Source organism: Delphinus delphis, chromosome 10 (genome assembly GCF_949987515.2).
Source record: "Delphinus delphis chromosome 10, mDelDel1.2, whole genome shotgun sequence".
In the NCBI taxonomy this organism is placed as follows: domain Eukaryota; kingdom Metazoa; phylum Chordata; class Mammalia; order Artiodactyla; family Delphinidae; genus Delphinus; species Delphinus delphis.
Genome location: NC_082692.2, coordinates 30,647,529 through 30,668,063, shown reverse-complemented (window position 1 = coordinate 30,668,063; position 20,535 = coordinate 30,647,529). Strand labels below are relative to the sequence as shown.

The 20,535-nt window shown below is 43.2% G+C and overlaps 1 protein-coding gene across 4 annotated transcripts in view; it reads left to right on the top strand.

Annotated features, from left to right (window-relative positions):
- Positions 1-20,535, top strand: part of RUNX2 (RUNX family transcription factor 2) — a 208,445-nt gene that overhangs the window by 67,034 nt on the left and 120,876 nt on the right. For 2 of the 4 annotated variants that reach the window (XM_060021723.1, XM_060021724.1), the window contains exon 2: positions 19,581-19,945. In XM_060021723.1, coding sequence (XP_059877706.1) covers positions 19,581-19,945 — 365 coding nt within the window. Of the gene's footprint in view, positions 1-19,564; positions 19,946-20,535 lie in introns of those variants that run through there. The other 2 variants (XM_060021725.1, XM_060021726.1) reach the window with 2 other exon arrangements.

Below are 20,535 nucleotides of genomic sequence, written 5' to 3'. Positions count from 1 at the left end.
TCATTGTACTATCTGTGGCATTAACACAAAAATAGGATTGAAGGATTTCTTTTGTTTTATCTTCAGCGGTTGGCAGCGGGCTCAAGCTGTCTTCTTCCATACTTAATCATTTTGATTTTCCTTATAATCGATAGAGGTGTGTTTAATCTAGCTGACCAGTGTTAGAGGTGTAGTCTATTTGAGGAATCAGAACATCTCTGGCTCATTTGATCACCCCATCTTCATTTACTTGTATTCACATGAGTATTTATTGGGTACGTATTGTGTGTCTTAAGGCACTGTAACAGATGCTGTGGATTCAGCTGTAAAAAAAACAGAGACTCTCTCATGGAGCTGACGTTCTAATACATGTGTGGGTTGGCGGAAGAGGGAAGACAGATTATAAGGAAATAAACAGGTATACCAAATGGTGAACTATTAGAGACAGGGATAAAAACAACACAGGGGAAGGGACATAAGGGAGCCAGCTGGTGAGATGTGGGGTGGGGCCAGAATTGCTGTTTAACATATACAGTCTAGGGAGGCCTCTCAGAGAAGGTGACATTTAAAGGATGAGGGAGGGAATTCCCTGGCGGTCCAGAGGTTAGGACTCTGTACTTTCACTGCCAAGGGCTCAGGTTCAATCCCTGGTCAGGGAACGAAGATCCTGCAAGCTGCCTGGCAAGGCCAAAAGAAAAACAAACAAACAAAAAAACAAAGGATGAGGGAGTGAACTATATAGATATCCTGGAGAAAAGTGCTCCACGCATAAAGAAATGCAAGTGCAAAGGACCCACCTTCTTGAGATGGTCTCTTACTCTGAGGTCTCCATCCTCAATCCCTGCCTCTCCATCTCCTCTGTTCCCTTCCGTGGTGTTTCTCCTTCTCCCTGCTTAGAAAAACAGCCTGTGCGGGGCTTCAGTGGTGGCGCAGTGGTTGAGAGTCCGCCTGCCGATGCAGGGGACACGGGTTCGTGCCCCCCTCCGGGAGGATCCCACATGCCGCCGCGGAGCGCCTGGGCCCGTGAGCCACGGCCGCTGAGCCTACGCGTCCGGAGCCTGCGCGTCCGGAGCCTGTGCTCCGCAACGGGAGAGGCCACAACGGTGAGGGGCCCGCACACCGCAAAAAAACAAAATAAACAAAAAAAAAGCAGCCTGTGTAGAAACCGGTTTCTGCTCCTCTCCCTATAAGCGCTCATTCATTCTTTTTGATAGCGTTGTTGTCAATTGACATTTATTAATTCATTCTTTAAAATATCCATGCAATTGAATAGAATTTCCAATTCTTAGGATATCTGTCAGCTACACACTAGGTACCAACATAACAAACGAACTTGATTGATTACTCACAGTTTAACCAAAAAAAGGATGTGAAATTCGTATTTTAGCCAGAGGAAGATTCTCAGCATTCCAGAACCAGAACATTGCATTTTGAAAGATTAGATTTAAATGCTCTCTTCATTAACGTATTTTAAGATCAGAAAGGCTAAAGAGTTACAGCTATAGGAATTAGAAAACTTGGAAAAGATTTCAAAATGTCATCCGGTTCATCCCCCTGCCTCTTGGCAAATCAATGTTGAAGCTGATCTAGGTCACTGAAAAAAATTTCCATTGAGAGAGGGTCTACAATTTCCTTTTGTAGTCTGATTTAATGAATTGAACTGATTTCAAAAAACATTAATTCACTTAAATAGCGCTTTTTGTTCATGTTCTTACCCCTGTTTAGAATGCTTTCCTCTTCACCCACGCAAATTCTGCAATGATTTAATAACATTAATTCTCCATAAAACCTTACTTGTCCATAGAGGCCACTGCTATTTTTTTCCACTTCTGAACTATAACATTTATTTGACAATTAAATGTGAACTCTCATTCCTCTTATAAAGTTACATATATATGTTTTATTCGATATTTCATTAACGTAAATATGGTCTCTCCGTTCATCCTGTCACTACCAGAAGGGCAGGAATTGGAGCCTGAACAATTGTTTTGCTTTAGCATGGTACTTCTTGTATACAATAAGCACTGATAAATCATTGTTCAGTTTTGCACTAGAGCTGGCTCATGTCATTTTGCTAGAGCCAATTGTGCATATCCCTTTCCAACCCAGTGTTGGTGACATCATGTTGGTAGCTTAAGGTCAATTGTGATGGAAGTATTTACACGATAGAAATTGGCAGATGCTACAAATCAATGGCCTGGGTTTGCATATGGCTTTACCATTTACTAGTTGTGTGACATCGGGTGAACTATCACTCTGCTTCTTAGTCATCTGATACTACTCTGCCTCTCAGTTTCTTCATCTGAAGATAAGGATATTGAATTATCTACATATTTCATAAAGCTGTTGTGAGTAGTATATGAGTTTGTGCATGTACACTACTTGGAAAAAATCCATGGTACACAGTAAATATTCAATAACTGATAGCTTAATTTTTATTAGATCATCCATCTACCTATCTCATAAGTTCTCAGCTACTCTGTGAAGCTTTCAAGGAAGTCCACAATATAACCATGCTTGATTTTTGCAACATCGTCTCCCACAATGCCTCAGCTGTATAGAGTAGGACACATTCTCTGCTGCCTCAGTGAATTCTTCTTCACCTACCCATATGATAAGGGAAGCTGACCACAGGATGAAAATCTCTCTCTCTGGATATTTACAGGAGAAGGGTCACTGGCTGAGAGATTGGGGCTATAGCAGTAGCTGGTATGTTCTAGCATCCTGACTTCACAGGCAAAAGTTAAACCTCATTTTCCACAGAATCAATGGAAGAATATAAGACTCGGTATTATATTTAGTTATACTGCAGGTTAAATAGGCTCTCCTGGGCCAGGTGGGAATTTGACCAATATTTATAATACTGTTTTATGGGGAAAAGTATTCCCAACTCCCCAAAATCCTTTTGCAAACAAAATTTAAGAATACAATTCTTCTGAATTGTATACTTGGAAATTAATGAATAGGTTGATTTTTCTGGGTTAACTGATTCACACAGGATTTGACTAAAAACTTTTTCTTCCCTAAGATCTTGAACCAACCAATAGAATAATTAACAGTATGTAAAGATAGGAAAAATAATGACAGGTTTTCCAAACCAATCTCCAGCCCAACCCCAAACTGGGAAGCATATGTGCTTTAAGTTATAGACTTTGGCTCTCAGAACCATAGAGTTTTTTAAAATAGCTTTTATTAAATATTGAGTAGTATCAAGAGGATTTTATAAAATATTGGTGAGTGTAAGGAATAGCAATACAATGAAAAGTTGTGTACCTACCACCCCGCATATGAGATAAAATATTACTTATATCTGTGAAACCCTGATCTGGTCTCTGATCCACTTTGGAGGTAAACACAAGCTTGAATTTGGGGGTTATTGTTTTCTTATCTTTATAATTTTACCAAATATTAGTTTCTCCAATATATTATTTAATTTTGTATGTTATTGAATTTCACATAAATGGTATCATATTTAGCTAATAATTCTTTAGCAAGTGATTGTTGTTTTCTTTTTGAACTTTAATTTGATACATGACATACCTACAGAAAAGTGTACACCTCATATGTGTGCTGCTTGATGAATTTCTGCAAGTGAATATACCCATTTAACCTTCACTGAGATAGAGAAACAGCATTATCAGCATCCCAGAAGCCCCTGTTGGCCACCTGCCAGTCACTACCCTCCTTTCTGCCTGGGGTATGCTGTATCCTGACTTTTAACCTTGTAGATTAGTTTTGCCTGGTTTTGAGTTTTTTATAAAGAGAAATATACAGTATGCACTCTGTCACTTCTGGTTTTCCCATTCAATATTATTTTTATGAGATTCATCCTTATTGTTACATGTAGATTGAACTTAATTCATTCTCTTTGCTCATAGTATTCCATTGTGTCAATATATCGTAATTTATCCATTCTACTGTGCATGTTGGTTGGGTAGTTTCCTTTCTGTTTATTATGAAGAGCATGGATATGATCATTCTCCTATATGTCTTTATACTGAAGCAACGTGTTGTTTTAGTTCAATACTGGTTTCCTGAGATTCATCTATGATACTGTGGTAGCTGTTGTCTATTCATTTTCACTGTAGATAGTTCTATGGCATAAGTATTCCACTGTATGTTTATCCTTTACTGTTGATGTTTCTAGTGTTGCTATGAATATTCATATATTCTCCTAGAGCACATATGTACAGGTTTCTTTCTGGAATAATATCCCAGCTGAAGTGCTATAGCTCCTTTCCCCCAATATATTTCTAGTCTCAATCATTCATTTTTTAAAAAATTTAATTTAATTAAAAATTGAGATATAATTCCCATTATATAAAATTCACCCTTTGAAGCACACAATTCAGTAGTTTTTAAATATATTTACAAGGTTGTGCCATGATCACTACTATCTAATTCTAAAATATTTTTATCACTCTATAAAGAAATGTCATACTCATTAACAGTTGCTTCCCTTTACTCCTTCCCACCAGCCCCTGGCAACCACTAATGTACTTTCTGTATTCTGGACATTTCTTATAAACAGAAGCACACAATATGTGGTCTTTTGTGTCTGGCTTCTTTCACTTAGCAGAATGTTTTCAATGTTCATCCATGCTGGAGCATGGATCAGTACTTCATTCCTTTTTATGACTGAATAATATTCCATTGAATGGATATACCATATTTATTTATTCATTCACCAGTCAATAGACGTTTAAGTAGTTTCCACATTTTGGCTATTATGACCAATGCTGCTATGAATACCTGTGTACAAGTTTTCGTGTGAATGTATATTTTCTTTTCTCTTGAGTGTAATTGCTGTGTTTTATGGTAATTTTGTGTTTAACTTTTTTTTTTTAATTTATTTATTTTTGGCTGTGTTGGGTCTTTGTTTCCGTGCGAGGGCTTTCTCTAGCTGTGGCAAGCGGGGGCCACTCTTCTTTGTGGTGCGCGGGCCTCTCACTATCACGGCCTCTCTTGTTGTGGAGCACAGGCTCCAGACGTGCAGGCTCAGTAGTTGTGGCTCATGGGCCTAGTTGCTCCGCGGCATGTGGGATCTTCCCAGACCAGGACTTGAACCCGTGTCCCCTGCATTAGCAGGAAGATTCTCAACCACTGCGCCACCAGGGAAGCCCTATGTTTGACTTTTTAAGAAACTGCCAAGCTATTTTCCACAGTGGCTACACTATTTTACACTCCCACCATTAATGTTCTAATCTCTCCACATCTTCTCCAACACTTATTGTTCATCTTTTTTGTTATAGCCATCCTAGTGGATATGAAGCAGTATCTCATTGTGATTTGAGGCCATTATGTAATAATATATAAACAAGATCCTTGTCAATCAAAAGTTTTACATTGTTTCCTTTCATCCCACTTCTATCATACATCCTGCACAGAAAGTGTCTTAATGTAATATATTTTTATGCTTTAAAATCTTCAACCAGTAATGCTGGACTATTTTTCAGCAGCAAAAATAGGTACATAAATTAACAGGTACGTAAATTAGAAATTGTTAGCTTCCTAGGTCCATACGTTTCTAATTGTTAAAATACTTCTGGTTTGAGTTATTATATTATTAGTGTTCCCATAGTATACAACCGATGAAAACAACATAAATGCATTATATTCTTTTATAAATAATTACTGAACATGAAAGTCAAACTTCTTTTGGAACTGCATCTCTTAAGGAGTACACTGAAATGGTGCTTTTGGTGTCTTGATTAATGGACGTTCTGTATGGCAGCCAGGAGATTTTTAATTTGCCGTGGGGCAATGCGTAATACGAAGGGAAGGTGGCCAGGAGGTATCCTTTCTTTTGTGAAGTGGGAAAAGGGAAATATAAAGAGAGAAAATGAGAAGCACAGGCAAGTTCCCAGGAAGATCACTTTTAAGTATATATGGCTTTGAGGATTTTAAAATTAATTCTTAAAACAATCTGTGTTCCTGGAAAGTTCTCATGTCCTGTAGGGGTACATGTAACCCAGCATTATGTGGGAAATTATCTTGATGCAATCAACGGTAGCTTCTAAGAACACTAAGGCAAGCTATTTGTCACTGAACTAAAGGCATACAGACCACATTAAGAATCTTGAATCGTGCAATTGATTGAAATTAACTGAAATCAGAGGAAGAAGCAAGAGGATAGAGATGGTATAGATTGATACACTTAGGATAAGGTGCAAAGAGGGTGCATATTTCCAAATTATGCAAAGTTTGTATATTTCATTTCTTTCTCTGATGCTTTAATATTCTCCTGATGGTGTGGTTACAAACCAGAATGGAGGTTTATGCAACAGTGTTCTGCAGAAGGAAGGTTCCTAGAGCAAGTACACACTTGCTTGTGGTACACCTGGTCATAGTTGTGGCTTACCCATTAGATTGACGAGCAGCTATTGAGTTTATTGGGCAGAGGACACATGGGCCAGAATGGACGTCATCAATGGGATGCCCATTTAAGACCCTGGGAATACTGAGTGCCTCATATTTACGTAGTGTGTCGTGATTATTTGATGCTCTTGGTTCTTCTAACCCTTTCGATTGACGTTAAGTACACATACGTTCTATTTCCTTTATGTCTAATGTGTCTTACAAACGACTAGCTTCTATATTTAGTTTCATTTATCCTCATTTGCTTCTCTGATTTTCTAAAGCAGAGTGAGTATTCTTAAATAATACAGCAAACCACATTACACCGGGTTTGAAGACCACTGATACAGCAAAAAGTATTGACCCCTGAGCACTCAGGACACAGGGTGGGCTGAAGTAGTGGAAGCCGCACTTCCTTGCCCGCAAGCACAAGCCCCTCATTTCTTTACTCCAGTAAAACATGTAACCTATCGTCATTTTCTATGTGTTCCCCGTCCAGGGTAGATACTTAGGTGTGGAACTGCAAAGGCACAGAGCATATGTGCAGCTTCACCTTTGCTAGATATTACCAAGCTGTGATCCCAAGTCTTTCCCCGCAATTCACAGTCTCAATAAAATGTAAGAAACTTCCCATTGGTCCACATCCTCATCAGTATTTGATCATTTCGGACAGAACTATAGGATTTAACAACACGAAAAGTTCCTATTTTAAAGGACAGACAATTCAGGTCGAAACAGAATTTTAAGTAAGTTTATTTATACATTGACTCATTTAAACAAATATTTATAGGCACTTATTGTATTCTAGACATTACACTAAGTGCTGAGGATGAATGAAACCAATCCCTGCCCTCAAGGAATTTACACTCTCTTTGAGAGACATGTACGTGAACAGAGAATTCAGGAGACGAGTGCAATAATGGAAGTAAATGCAAATTGCAATAGCATTGATGAAAGAGAGAGAGAGAAAATGTGGCTGACATGGGGGCAAGGGATAGTAGGAGATGTGTAGGTTGGGGTTTTTCATAAGATATGTTTGTTTTCAAATTTGGGTTTCACCTTTTAACCCCTGTACTTGTGGCTCTGTGATGATAACGTGAGAAGGCCGGATCGTGAAGTGTTTTATCCCCTGGCCCATGAGACAGATGATATAGAACCACTGAAGAGTTTCAAGCCATGTAATGACATGGTTGACATTGTGTTATAAAAAGAGACCTCTGATGGGAGCATGGAGGATGATTTGGGATTGAGGCAGGCATGAATGGTGTCAGGGAGGTAAGCTGGAAGTCTCTTGCAGTTGAGATTCAAGATGATAGAGGCTTGAACTAACACAGTGGTAATGGAGATAGAAAGAAAACAGATATGAATGATATTCAGGAAGTAGCATTAATAGAATTAGGTGATAGACTAGAAGTGGAAAATGATGAAGACTAGTTTATCTTAATACTCAAGTTTCTTAGTTTATCTTGATACCCAAGTTTCTGCCTAACAGGGAACATTCATTCATTCAGTCAACTGATATCTATTGGTCACATACTATAAGCCAGGCCTTACGCTAGCTGCCAGGGCTACCTAGGGCTACCATGTTACACCACTCCAGGGAACATTATTCACATTGTGTACATGTGGAACATAGTGGGAATGGAATTCCCTGGACTTCTTCTGTGGTATGGTTCCAGATTATTTGTGAGCCAAACAAGTATAGTCCCTACCATTAGGGAGTTCACAATCCTGTGTTCAGTAGGAGTATTAATAAAGATGGGGGGAAATAAGGACTGTGTACAGTGGGCCTTTGCAGTATAAATGTTGTCCCTTGTTTCCCTTTCTGCTTGGAACAATGAGCTAGGTATATTGGACATATTGACCTTGACTGGTTTATGGAATGAATCTTCAGATGGAAATTTCTGTGAGGTCATAGGACATGTTGGTCTGGAGCCCTTGTTCCAGGTTTTATGGTGAGTTAGTTAAAAAGATGTGCCAGGGGCTCCCCTGGTGGCGCAGTGGTTGAGAGTCCGCCTGCCGATGCAGGGGACACGGGTTCGTGCCCCGGTCCGGGAAGATCCCACATGCCGCGGAGCGGCTGGGCCCGTGAGCCACGGCCGCTGGGCCTGCGCGTCTGGAGCCTGTGCTCCGCATCGGGAGAGGCCACAACAGTGAGAGGCCCGCGTACCGCAAAAAAAAAAAAAAAAAAAGATGTACCAGTACACTTCCCATTTTGCACCTCTACCCTCTCTTCTAAAACGTGCCGAGAAGAGCTATAGTTCACATGTGGTCATGTTGCTGTGCTCCTGGAAGGGAGTTCAGAGGGAAGAGACCAAGACTCCACTCCAATATAAACCTTCTGAAAGTTTTTTTTTTCTTTCAGTGGCTTCAAATTGCATGCTCTCTGACAGGGAAGAAAAGAAAGTTGAGCAACTTGTATTAAAATTATCAAGGCCACATAAGATTTTCACATAATACAATGATTTCAAGGGTGAAGTGAATGAATTAAAGCGAATTTCTTTTTCTTTTCATACTTGTGTAATAAAAATTGCTGATGGACTGTTTAGACTTTATTTAGATATAAGCCACCCTCCCCTTTTTTCAGTGACAAGTGCAATGCAACTTTCCAACAAATTTTCCCCCAGTTTTTAAATTTTTAACACTGACAGTAGGAAATCTTCTATAGAAAGTTTGGTTCTGAATAGAAATATTTTTGCCAGAGGGAAATTTTATTGTTGAGTTTATAAAAGTTTGTAAAACAAAGTTGAGAATTGAAAAACTTTCAAATTGCAAAGCTGACTCTACGTTAGGGCTCTATGTATCATACTTCTAGTAATTCTCGGCTTATTAATATATTTTCCATAGTTCAAGTTTTATCACAGATACCTTTGAAAAAAGATATTTATTTTTGTGTCAACAATACTGTTAGCATCAAAGAAGCCATGATTAAATCTTGAATGACAACATGTAATAAATTGTAACACCTCAACTAGTTTCCATGTTACAGTTATGGGCACACCATAATAATACCCTTCAATAAGGATAAACAGTGAAGCAAGTTAAAAACAGGAAAAAACAGCTATGTTCAATGAAACTACTAGAGGCAACCCACATTTTCAGTAATCTTAGAGAAAATAAGCTTTAAACTAAGCATATCAGATGAAGATCTGGAACGTTTCATCAGTTTCTTTTTTACTTGACAATAATGAGAATAGCGTCAAATAAGATTTTAGATCTGTTCATTAGCCATATACATATAAGTCTGACCTAAATGTTGAAGTCAAAATCCTAATTAAGACTTGCTAGGAAGAGTCAAGTAAAAAGTTTGACTTTAAGGCATGTGAAAAATCCATCTTTCAAAATGCCTAAGAATCAACACGTCACAGTTAAGCCTCAAACCTGGTCATCAAAAACTATAGAAAGTTAGAGATTTTACTTAGGAAAGAGAAATAAATATATTCTCTGGGCAAAGATTTGAATTAACAGAAAAAGAACTGTATTGACAGAAGAAAGGACAGTGGCCAAGTAACTTTTTTTTTTTTTTAAATAACTTACTTTTTTTTCCCCACTCTGGTGAAAGTTTATTTCCACCACATTGACACCAGTAGGAATCGTCTCTTATGAAACTCCTATAAAGATTTGATAATGGAATCCATTTAATTTATTAAAAGAATCTAATGAATTTAACACCAATACTACACTTACAGAAATGAAAAGTAACAGGCTCTAAGTGTATCGTGTTTGCAACGTATTTAATTTAAATAAAATTGAAGATAATTTTTCTAAAACAGAGTTAAACTACAAAGAAGACACATTTTTGCCTTTTTTAAATTGCATAATAGGGAATTCCCTATCAGTCCAGTGGTTGAACTCTACGCTTTCACTGCCGAGGCCCCAGGTTCAATCCCTGATCGGGGAACTAAGATCCCACAACCAAGTGGCCAAAAACTTGCATAATTAAAAACAGATGATTTGTATTTTTGTTGCCAAAGAGTGATAACCAGGTAAACACATACACAGAGTTACCCTTACATATTATTTATTATATTATTGAAGGTCAAACTCTTCTGTTATATCTGCTATTGAAACCTCAGTTAGGTACTGAAAGTCATAAGGTATGTTCTTTTGTGGGAGAATATGGAATTATTGCAATTTGTATTTACATTTAGTAATATATTAAAAAAAGGAAAGATGGTGACAAAGCAGGGAGGTCAGGAATTGCTCTGTAAGTTCCACATTCCCACAGAGCTGGGCCAGGATTAGGATGAAATGAATTGAGGCACTGGCCTTGAGTGCAAAATTTAAGGGTGTTCCAAGAAACCCATTATTCAAGATAATATTTTCATGCAGTATTCTTAAAAATCAAATTTAATACCAAAAGATCCACGATTAGCAAAGTATCAAAACTTTAAATAAAGATAGGATGGGAACTTCCCTGGCGGTCCAGTGGTTAAGAGTCCATGCTCCCACTGCAGGGGGCACAGGTTCGATCCCTGGTCAGGGAACTAAGATCCCACATGCCCTGTAGTGTGGCCAAAAAATAAAAAATAAAATAAAATAAGATAGGATGGGACCCCGCCCTTGCAGGATCTTTGCCTCACCCTCCTACTGGCCCTGCCCAGAAAAGCTTCCGTTCAACTCTTCTGTTCAGATCAAGAAGGGTGAATGGGCTGGGATGGTGGGATGAGCACCAAGATCAAGGCTTCTAGAAGCAGCCTAAACATTCTCCCTCCTGTAAATGTGTACAAAGGTAGGAATCATGGTACCAAGGTCCCCGTGACCTAGCTATAAGTAGCTTAGCCAACTTTATTTCCCCACTACATTACAATATTCCCTTCTAGATAGGATAGTCCCTTTAATGTTCCAACAATTTTTTTCCACTTTGATTTAGCTGTGGATTTTCTAAAAATACTTCAAAGAACTTTAAATCTGCTCAGAAGAAATAATTAAGTAAATTTGGGAAATGCTATATTCTAGTTTCTTCCGTGGAGATTCAAGATACCTATAGCATATTAAAAGCTGGGAGAAAACTGGCAGTACTAAGTCTATTTATTTTGTTTCATTCAGCGTTTCTCTGGTTTATTTTACTGTAGAAACATAGCATCGCCTAGTCTCTGACTTCAAGTACAATAAGGCAGCATCATTTAATCCGGCTCCCTGTCTTTCCTGGGCAGTAGCATTTTGCTCTCCAGATCCTGCAAGATATCTATCCACCTTCCCTGATTCTGGCTTTTTATTGGATCTAGGCATGGAGCAGCTCTGGAATTTTTGTGTGTGATTTTATTTATGTATATTTTAATTGAAGTGTGGACTATGGGATTTCATGACAGATGTCAAGAGACTCTGGGCGGGAGAATATTGACCCTTTTTACCTCTACTCGCTGTCCTCTTTTTTTATTTTTTGGCTGTGCCATGCGGCTTGTGGGATCTTAGTTCCCCAGCCAGGGTTCGAACCCAGGCCCTGGCAATGAAAGCGCCTTGAGTCCTAACCACTGGACTGCCAGGGGAATTCCCAATGTCTTCTAAGTATATATTTATCATACTTCTCAGGTAGAGATAAGTCAAATAGATGTGATGTAATGTTGGAAATGCTCATCTTATAATGACCCAAAAGGTGTGACCACAAATGGAAAACACTGTGAACAAGGACATCATGGGGGCCAGAAAATTTTAAACCCTTGTAATATCAGTCTGGGAACAATGAGGAAAGACAGACCACACAGTAATTTGAACAAGGAAAGTTTAATATAATTGTGGCCTATAAAAATGGATTGGAGTAACAAAGAATTGGCTAGAAAGAAGTCAAGAGAACACTAAAGACTAAGAATAAGAGCATCCACTATCCTCAGGACTGAAACAGAGCAACCAAGAAAGAGTCCCCTTCTTTCCTCCCCCTGGGCTGAGATACAGATCTTATTGGGAGAGCACAGCTTTGACTCCCTGCCTGGATGGTAGAGAAGTCGCACTGGTGGAACTTGCTGGCAATCTGCGCTCTAGGCTGCTAGGGAAAGCTGTTCCCAAGTAGGTGACTTACCAGAGACACATTGCTATAAAACAGTCAAAGGTGGAGGGTACTGGGGGAAAATGCTGGGTGCCGGTGGCGGCTGGCTGTGCACAGCAGGAGCCTGGCACTGGAGAAACCAACTTTGCTGCAGCAGCTGGGCCCTGGGGAAACTGCTGGAGTGTGTGCCGCAAAAATTAGGAGCTAGAGAAGCTACACTTGAAGGGCTGTAGCAACCTGCCCTGTTGAGCACAAGGGAACCAGGAAGCAAACCCTTTTCCCTCTGTAACGTTTCTCCAATGCCCCCTACTGACAAAATATCAATGCCAGCTGGTAAGGAGAAATATTTAAAGGGCCCAGATCCATTTTCACAGAGCAGGTAAAAAGATGAATATGGACATGAGAGGTAATAAGTTGATAACTGGCTCCTCTAGGGAAGAAAAATGATCTGGGGAAAAATTGTGACTTATAGGAGTGTGATTAACAGATCTTGCCTGACAAAAAGATAAATCAGATAATTCATCTGAAGTTAAAAAAGATAAAAGAAACATTGTGTATAGAACTCGATTATGGCTAGATGGGAAAAAGAAAGTGCTTTCTCTGAGAAAAGTCTAGTTCAGGAAATCCTGGGGGCAAACACTGGAGGAAGAGTTTCTGAATATGAAATACAGAGGAATAAAACACTTAGGATGGTGACCCAGAACTGGCATCCCCTAGGATTGCAGCTAAGAGAACCAGGTTGGATTACTGCTGTTCTGTTTTTTTTTCCCTCTTCTATTTTTTCTGCCTTTCTAGTTGGTAATTCAAATTTCTCAGACTGAGCAAATGCTGGTTTTGTACTTTGTTATTTGGACTAAGACTACTATGATTTATGTTTCTCACCCTGAAGGCAAGTTGGAGAGAGCAGACAAATGGTTCAGGCCACCGTCCCAAAGTCTAGAGTGAAACTGTAGAACCGTGGGCAGTGGGATTAGAATTGGATAGCAACCTGCCTTGGTGCCTTGAAAGTAAAATGCAAGAACATCAATAAAGAATGGTTAAATTACTACAGAAGTTAAATTATTACTTCCTTTTAGGGTGTTCTTAGATGCTTCATCACAGACATTTGTAAACTTTTACATATAATATTGCACTACTTCTCGCAGATCACTGCCACCCACATAGGACAATTACCAACACCAAAATACCAAAGGGCTGATTTAAGAAGATGAGTTTTATTTCTCTGACTCCTGGGTAATAAATGAGATTTTTAGAAATTATATTGGTCGCCTGAGGTAAAAACGGTGTCATGTAGTAAGTTGATATTACCGTCAAACACATGTGCCACTCTAGTCAGCGTTGTTCCTGAAGTACAATTAGACAGGTGCTCCATCAATGTGGAAATGATATGGCGAGCGTCAGCCTTTTTATGACAGTGCTGTACTCTCTTATAAATACCTGAAAATGGTCCATGGGAATGCTAACTGGAACAACAAGGAAAGGTTTATGATGCTAAGCCCTCTAACTACAAACATTCATCTTTTGTTACAGCCATGCAAATTATTATAGGTCCATTGACAAAGGGAAACATTGAGAGAGCTTACAACAAATCATACAGTATTGAACTGTATAAAAAATTAAAATGAAAAAAATACGTCAGAAAGTTTTGGGATCACTTAAGTTATTAAGCTAACCATCTTAAAAGTATATATAGGACTTGTGAAAATCTTGTATACCAGAAAATTCTTGGTAAGCTCATTTACGTTTCTTGTGTAATCATTTGTAGAGCACATGGAATAAACCTGTGCAAGCCATACGTATTTTTTTTCATGTTCAGACTACATGGAAGTTTCTTTACTCTTTTCTCATCTATGCAGTTAATGTGCTCTCACTGTGAAGGATAATGGAAGATGCTGACATATAGAGATGTGTAAGACAACAGTACTTAAAGAGCTCATGCAAACGCACTAACTTCTCATTCTCTGATTTTCATTTTGGTCCATCTAAAATGATTAAGTGAAAAATACTAGTCTAACTGATTAACATTTTATACAGAAAAGAATAAGTTAAAGGAAAAAATTTTCACTTTTAAAGAACCAATTTGGACCTTATAAACACTCCATCCTTCCATCTTCTGAAATAGCTACTTCTTTCTGCTGATCCATTCCACCAGAATCCTGCATCATTTTCTCTTCAGGGCAGGGATTGGCAAACTTTTTCTGTTTAGAAAAAACCCAGATATTAAATATTTTAGGCTTTGCAGACCATGCAGTCCTTTTCACAACTACACAATTCTGCTGTCTTAGGCAAAGGCAGCTACAGACAATGCATAATTAAATAAATAAAGCCGTGTTCCAATAGAACTTTGTGGACACTGACATTTGAATTTACATCAGATTCATGTGTCATGAATATTATTCTTCTCTTAATTTTTTCCCAACTATTTGAAAATGCAAAAACCATCCTTAACTTGTGGGTTATACAAAAATAGGCATCAGGCGAGATTCGGCCTGTGGGCTGTAGTGTGACAACACCTGGTCTACTGGCAGTGCTACTTCTACAAGGGCTGGGTGACTTCCACTCAATTACGGTTCAAAGGAAAACTCTCTAAAGATGGTTCTATTTATAAAGTTTTCCCATACAACCATTCAAAACTTTAGCAATCATCGATATGTCCATTATATTTTACTGCACGTCTGAAAGGTTGTCCCACTTTATTAGCTGGCCCATCGAAATCTGTTTTACAGTTTCACAGTGACTTTTTCACTTTTCATGAAGAAAAAAGTATATATAAAATAATTTAGTGGTTAGAAGATGAAACCTGAATGAAAGAAGCACGGATTCTGGTCTTGGTTTTGGGAGTTCAGTTCTTTGACTCGATAAATAACTTGACCGTCTCACATCTCATTTTCTTTGTCTGGAAAGTCAGAATTTCCAGGTGTTGTTACTAAACAGTTATATTAAACGTTAAAGGAGATGGAGGGGAAAATTAATGCTTATACTTTCCGGAATAGGCACATGTTCAGAAAAACGTGTGTGTGCGTGTGCGTGTTTTAATGTCATAACATACAACAGAAAAGAGGCATGCTTCTGAAGAGAAATCTTTTGGGTGATTTGTTCTGAACATTTCAGGGTAGAAAAAAAAAATCTAAGCCCAAGAGTGAGATCATACAAACTATAGCACAAAATACACACATGTAAAATTTCACAGTTTCCCTCTGTGCCTACTATTACCAGGAGAGGTTCAGTTTAGGGGTCTGTAAAAATGTTTTCTTCCTTTAAGTATAACACTCTGAGCCAAGACATCATCAGTTCCAGGCTCAGTCAGCTCCAGCTGAAAGTGTGAATGTTCAGCAAGAGGATATTTTTGAAAGGAGACTGAAAATCCGCTGTGCCAGGTACCTGAAACGTTGTTAGGGTATTCGGTGGAAAATTTCATTTCCCCATTATAAATAACTGTAGGATATTTTAAGGAATCCAAGACTAGTAACTTCCAAGAGTTGCTTATATTAGCTCCACTGAAATGTGAAATGGAGGGAGGATGTCCAAGGATGGCTATAAATTTGAATTACCGGATATGATTAATTAAAATAAATAATTCACCATTGATTAAATAGCCCTTAAAATCCCCAGTCAAAGCACCCAAACACTGAGGCCTGCATATTTTGCTATCCACCAAGTAAAACAAAGAACGGACAAAACAGCAATGGAGAAAGAAAGAGGAAGGAAAAGCCCCCATGATGGTTACTTAAGTTCAACTGCCCTAGAAGTTCTTATTCAAAAAAGCCCGTCTGGTCGCCCATATTTGAAATATTGACTGTTACTGAGCAACACATTTTCTGGTAATTCCCGGTTCTGTGGATTTCCAGGGAGAAGGACAACTCCAAAGAAGGCGGCATAACACCGACTTATGGTAGTTACTGAATTTTTATCTCCCTTTGACCACAGAAATAATCAGCTTCCGGTAACTTCTCTCCTCCTTTGCAGCCCCTACACGTTCAAAAACGCAACAAAAAAAGTCAGAGATCTTTGATAGACTGAGGTGCAATGCGCCCGTAATAAAACTGTCTCGTTAAAAGGCAAAAAAAAAAAAAAAAAGCCTTATGTGTGAGTTGTGTATGTGTATTTATGTGTCAGTGTGGGGATGTGTGAGGCGTGTGTGCTCCGGTGCATGTGACTAAGTGGGGGGGCGGGGGTGTAAGGTAGGAAACTAACGCAGGCAGTCTGGTCTCTCTCTCTCTTTTTTTTTTTTTTGGAAGGGTAAGCCTGGCTTCCCTTGGCTGGTCGGCCGCGTGAGGTTGGGAAGACGCGACCCTGGCGCGCGCCGGCAGCGCGGCAGTGCCCGGGGTTAGAGCTCTCCCCTGTGACCGAAAAGATAATTAAAAATCACAGGCGCAGGAGACAGCTCCGTTCCTCGCTGCGCATCAAGTCCGTCGGGATAAGTGGGTCCTCCTCGCATGCCGGGGGCGCCCGGGCTCCGAGGCCAGTGGGCCGCGGCGAGGAGTAGGTTGGGCAGGGGGTGTCCCAGCGGGTGATGCAGAATGAGTCATCCAGGGTGGCAGGCGGTCGTGGGAAGGCCGAGGAGGCGGGAGGGGCGCGGCGAGGAGGCTCGCGTCTGCGGGGGGATTTCTGGGGAGAGGCGGGAACGTGGGGGAGAAAACTGGGGAAGGGAAAGCCGGACGAGGGACGCGTGGAGTTGTGGATGGGGAAAGGGAAGGTAAAACTAAAGCCCCAAAGAGGAAAGAGCAATGTCCCCTGGACCGCATCCTTACCCCCGCGAGGGCGCTCGCCGAGCCACCCCGCCCCACCTCCGCTCGCACGGCTGGAGGCCCCTCAGTCGAGGGAGCATCTATTTAGAGGGCAATCCTGGTCCCCAAGCCACTCAACTACAGCTCTCCAAGTTCATCTTGCGCTTGAAATAGGCTCCAGAGACCTTGACAGACACCAGGTCTCCTCTTCCGCGCCCCCCACGCTCTCCAGGCCCCTTCAAAGGCGCAGACCCCCAAGTGCCCGCTGGGCTAGAGGAAGCGACGCTTTAAAAAGCGGGAGAGTCGTGGCAGGTCGCTACCGGGGTGAGAGAGGCGTTTGCGCTGAGCAATAAAAATGCCGATTAATGGGTACGTGGATTGATTTAAGTAAGATGGGGGGGGGGCGATGAGTGATGACTCAACTATGTTTCTTCCTGAATACTCCGAAGAGGAGGCACTGTAACTTCATTTCTTTTATAAAATCACTTATTACTGTCTAGTGTCAGCTACGCTGTTAGTAATCTTTGAAACTTTGGCAACTGATGATTCTTTTTGCAGACAAGTTTTGAAGCTTTGCGAGGTTTAAAGGAGATTGACAGCAAGGAACGTAGCAGTACACTACGAGGAGGGGAAACGGCCCGGTGCCCCCTTCTTAGGGGTGCAATAGCCTCAAGCGGATTTCCCGGCTTCTGCGGGCGCCCCACATTGTTTTGTTTTGAAGGCTCAGAGTTTGAGGCTGGTCGGAGACACCCACGTGCTTCTGACTCTCATCAGCGTAATGATCGCCTTAGCCAGAGTCGTGTCTATATAAACCACAAAAACCTAATCATTAGAAATCCCAGCCTCCAAAAACCACATTTTAGGTAAAACTGCCGTTTTTTCCTGCGCTCCTTCATCCTCTGGACCACAACTTTTTTGGGGATCCAAAGTCGCTTTTTAAACCCACATTGGGAAATAAATACATAAATAAATAGCCATTGAAGCATTTTGAATATTTTATTTTGTAGTTTTATTTTTTTTCCCCGGGAGTGGTGGGGGAGAAAGTTAAGACATTAGACCTAGTTTTAGATGCAAAATAGACAATAAAAGATTGAGATTCATGGAAAACTGCTGGGGTTTTCCCCCAGCGAGGGTTTTTGCAACTTACTTTAATCATCAAGCTGACAGTTTTCCAGTCCTTAAAAAACTCACCCTTGTTCTCTAGGAACGACAAGTCTGAATATAGAAGAAAAGTGTCCAGCCACCCACTTGAGTTTCTGAAAAGTATTTTGACAAGTGTCCCCTCCATCCCAATTTTTTGTGTCACTTAAGTCTAAAACAAAAACAAAACAAAACAAAAAAACCCCACCCAAACCCTGCAAAATCTTTTTTTCCCTCGGGAGCCGCTCCGGCAGAGGTGGAGGGGGGGTAGGGTGGGGGAAGGGTGAAGAGAGCTGAGAAGTCAGCACAGACGCTCAAGAATTTTCCTTCCTCCTCTCCTGAAGTTACAACGAAAAATAACGACAGTCAGATCAGCCGGCGGCTCTCTGGCGTCTCAGCTTCAACCTCCTCCGACCAAGAGGGGGTTCCTTGTCTTGGGGGGAGGAGGCGAGAAGCAAGAGGACGCGACCAGGCGAGATCCCCGTAGACCGGGGCCGCCTCTCTCGGCTTCCGAAGCTGCGCGCGGCGCCCCGGGGGCTCCTTCTCGCGGCCGGCGGGCGGCGGCAGCGGCTGCGATTCGCAGGCTCGAGATCCGTTGCCCCGAGATCCGCTGCCCGCGACTTACCTCCTGGCACCTCGAAGCACAAGGGTCAGGGGTGCTTTGCAAAGAGCAGGAGAGAGTGGATGCGAGGAGGTGGCGGTGAGAGGGCGAGAAGAGGAGAAGGGAAAGGAAGGAGCCGAGCCGGGGAGCCGGGCTGGCAGCCGCCGCGGGAGGAATCTGAGTGTGCAGCCGGCGCGGGGGGAGCGGCGGCCGCCGCGGAGGAGGCGGCGGCGGCGGCAGCGGCGCGGGCGGGCGGGCGGCGGCGCGGACGCCTGCAGCTGGGCAGCAGCGCGCGGCGCGGAGCGGCGGTGGCGGGCAGCGCGCGGCGATGCTGGCCTCGGGGCTGGACTGCTGAACCCACTCGGCCCCACCGCCGGACTCGAACTGGGAGGGGGCGCCAGCGCACCCAGGACGCGGTGCCCCACGGGACCCCACTACAAGCTGCTGCAAACTGAAGCCTCCCGCCTCCCCGGGCCAAACACATCCCGGTGCCCGTTCGCAGCTGCCACCCCGGGTGTTCCAAAGGCTCCGGCAAGATCTGCGCCTCCCGGGTCTCCCCACCCGCCAACCCGATTGCTCCGCACCGCCACCTCTGGCTCCCGTCAGACTCCGCCCGGCAGTCGGCTTCATCGAACTTGATTTCTCACCTCCTCAGCCCCATCACCTCCAGCCCCTTTCCCCCGTCTCGCCTCCACCCCCCCAATTTCCTCCTCCTCGCCCCTCATTTCCACCCTCCTCCCCCTCCCCCGGCCACTTCGCTAACTTGTGGCTGTTGTGATGCGTATTCCCGTAGATCCGAGCACCAGCCGGCGCTTCAGCCCCCCCTCCAGCAGCCTGCAGCCCGGCAAGATGAGCGACGTGAGCCCGGTGGTGGCTGCGCAACAGCAGCAGCAGCAGCAACAGCAGCAGCAGCAACAGCAGCAGCAGCAGCAACAGCAGCAGCAGCAGCAGCAGGAGGCGGCGGCGGCGGCAGCGGCGGCGGCGGCGGCGGCGGCGGCCGCGGTGCCCCGGTTGCGGCCGCCGCACGACAACCGCACCATGGTGGAGATCATCGCTGACCACCCGGCTGAACTCGTCCGCACCGACAGCCCCAACTTCCTGTGCTCCGTGCTGCCCTCGCACTGGCGTTGCAACAAGACCCTGCCCGTGGCCTTCAAGGTAAGAAGCTGCGGCCGCCCCCTGCTCCCCGCCCCCGGCCGGGCGCCGCTGGACCTGCCCGCCGGCGTTTCCAAGCCCACAGGGGCCGGGCCCCTGACTCGGACGGCCTCCAAGGCTCCTACCTCGGTGGCTCTGACCCGAGGGACCCCCGTGTGGCCCTCTTCCTCCGGATCCCACAGCGGGCTCGGGGCTTAGTGACCCCGCGCAGATCCTTCCCTCTCCCACCTGTGCCCGTAGCCACCACTTCAGCCCTTGTCCCCTTTATCCGTTCATCACCCCTGGAGCCTTCCGGCCAACTTCCCGACCCACTCCTCTGAGCGGTCTCCCCTCCCCCAGGAGCCCCCAGGTGCCCACTCTCGGCGGCGCCGCCGGGACGTGCTCCACCCCGCCCCCACTCCCCAGGAGCGAGGATCCCCGGCGTTCTCCCCCGAGACTCCCGCGTCCCCTTCCCCGGCATCCCGGCCGGGCCCGCACCGCGGGCCGCCGCGCCGCCCCTCCCCTGAATTCCGCGCTCTTCCCTTCCCAACCGAACGCCCTCCGCCCGTCTCGGCGCCCCCTTCTCTGACCCGCTTGCGCCTCGGCGGCTCCGG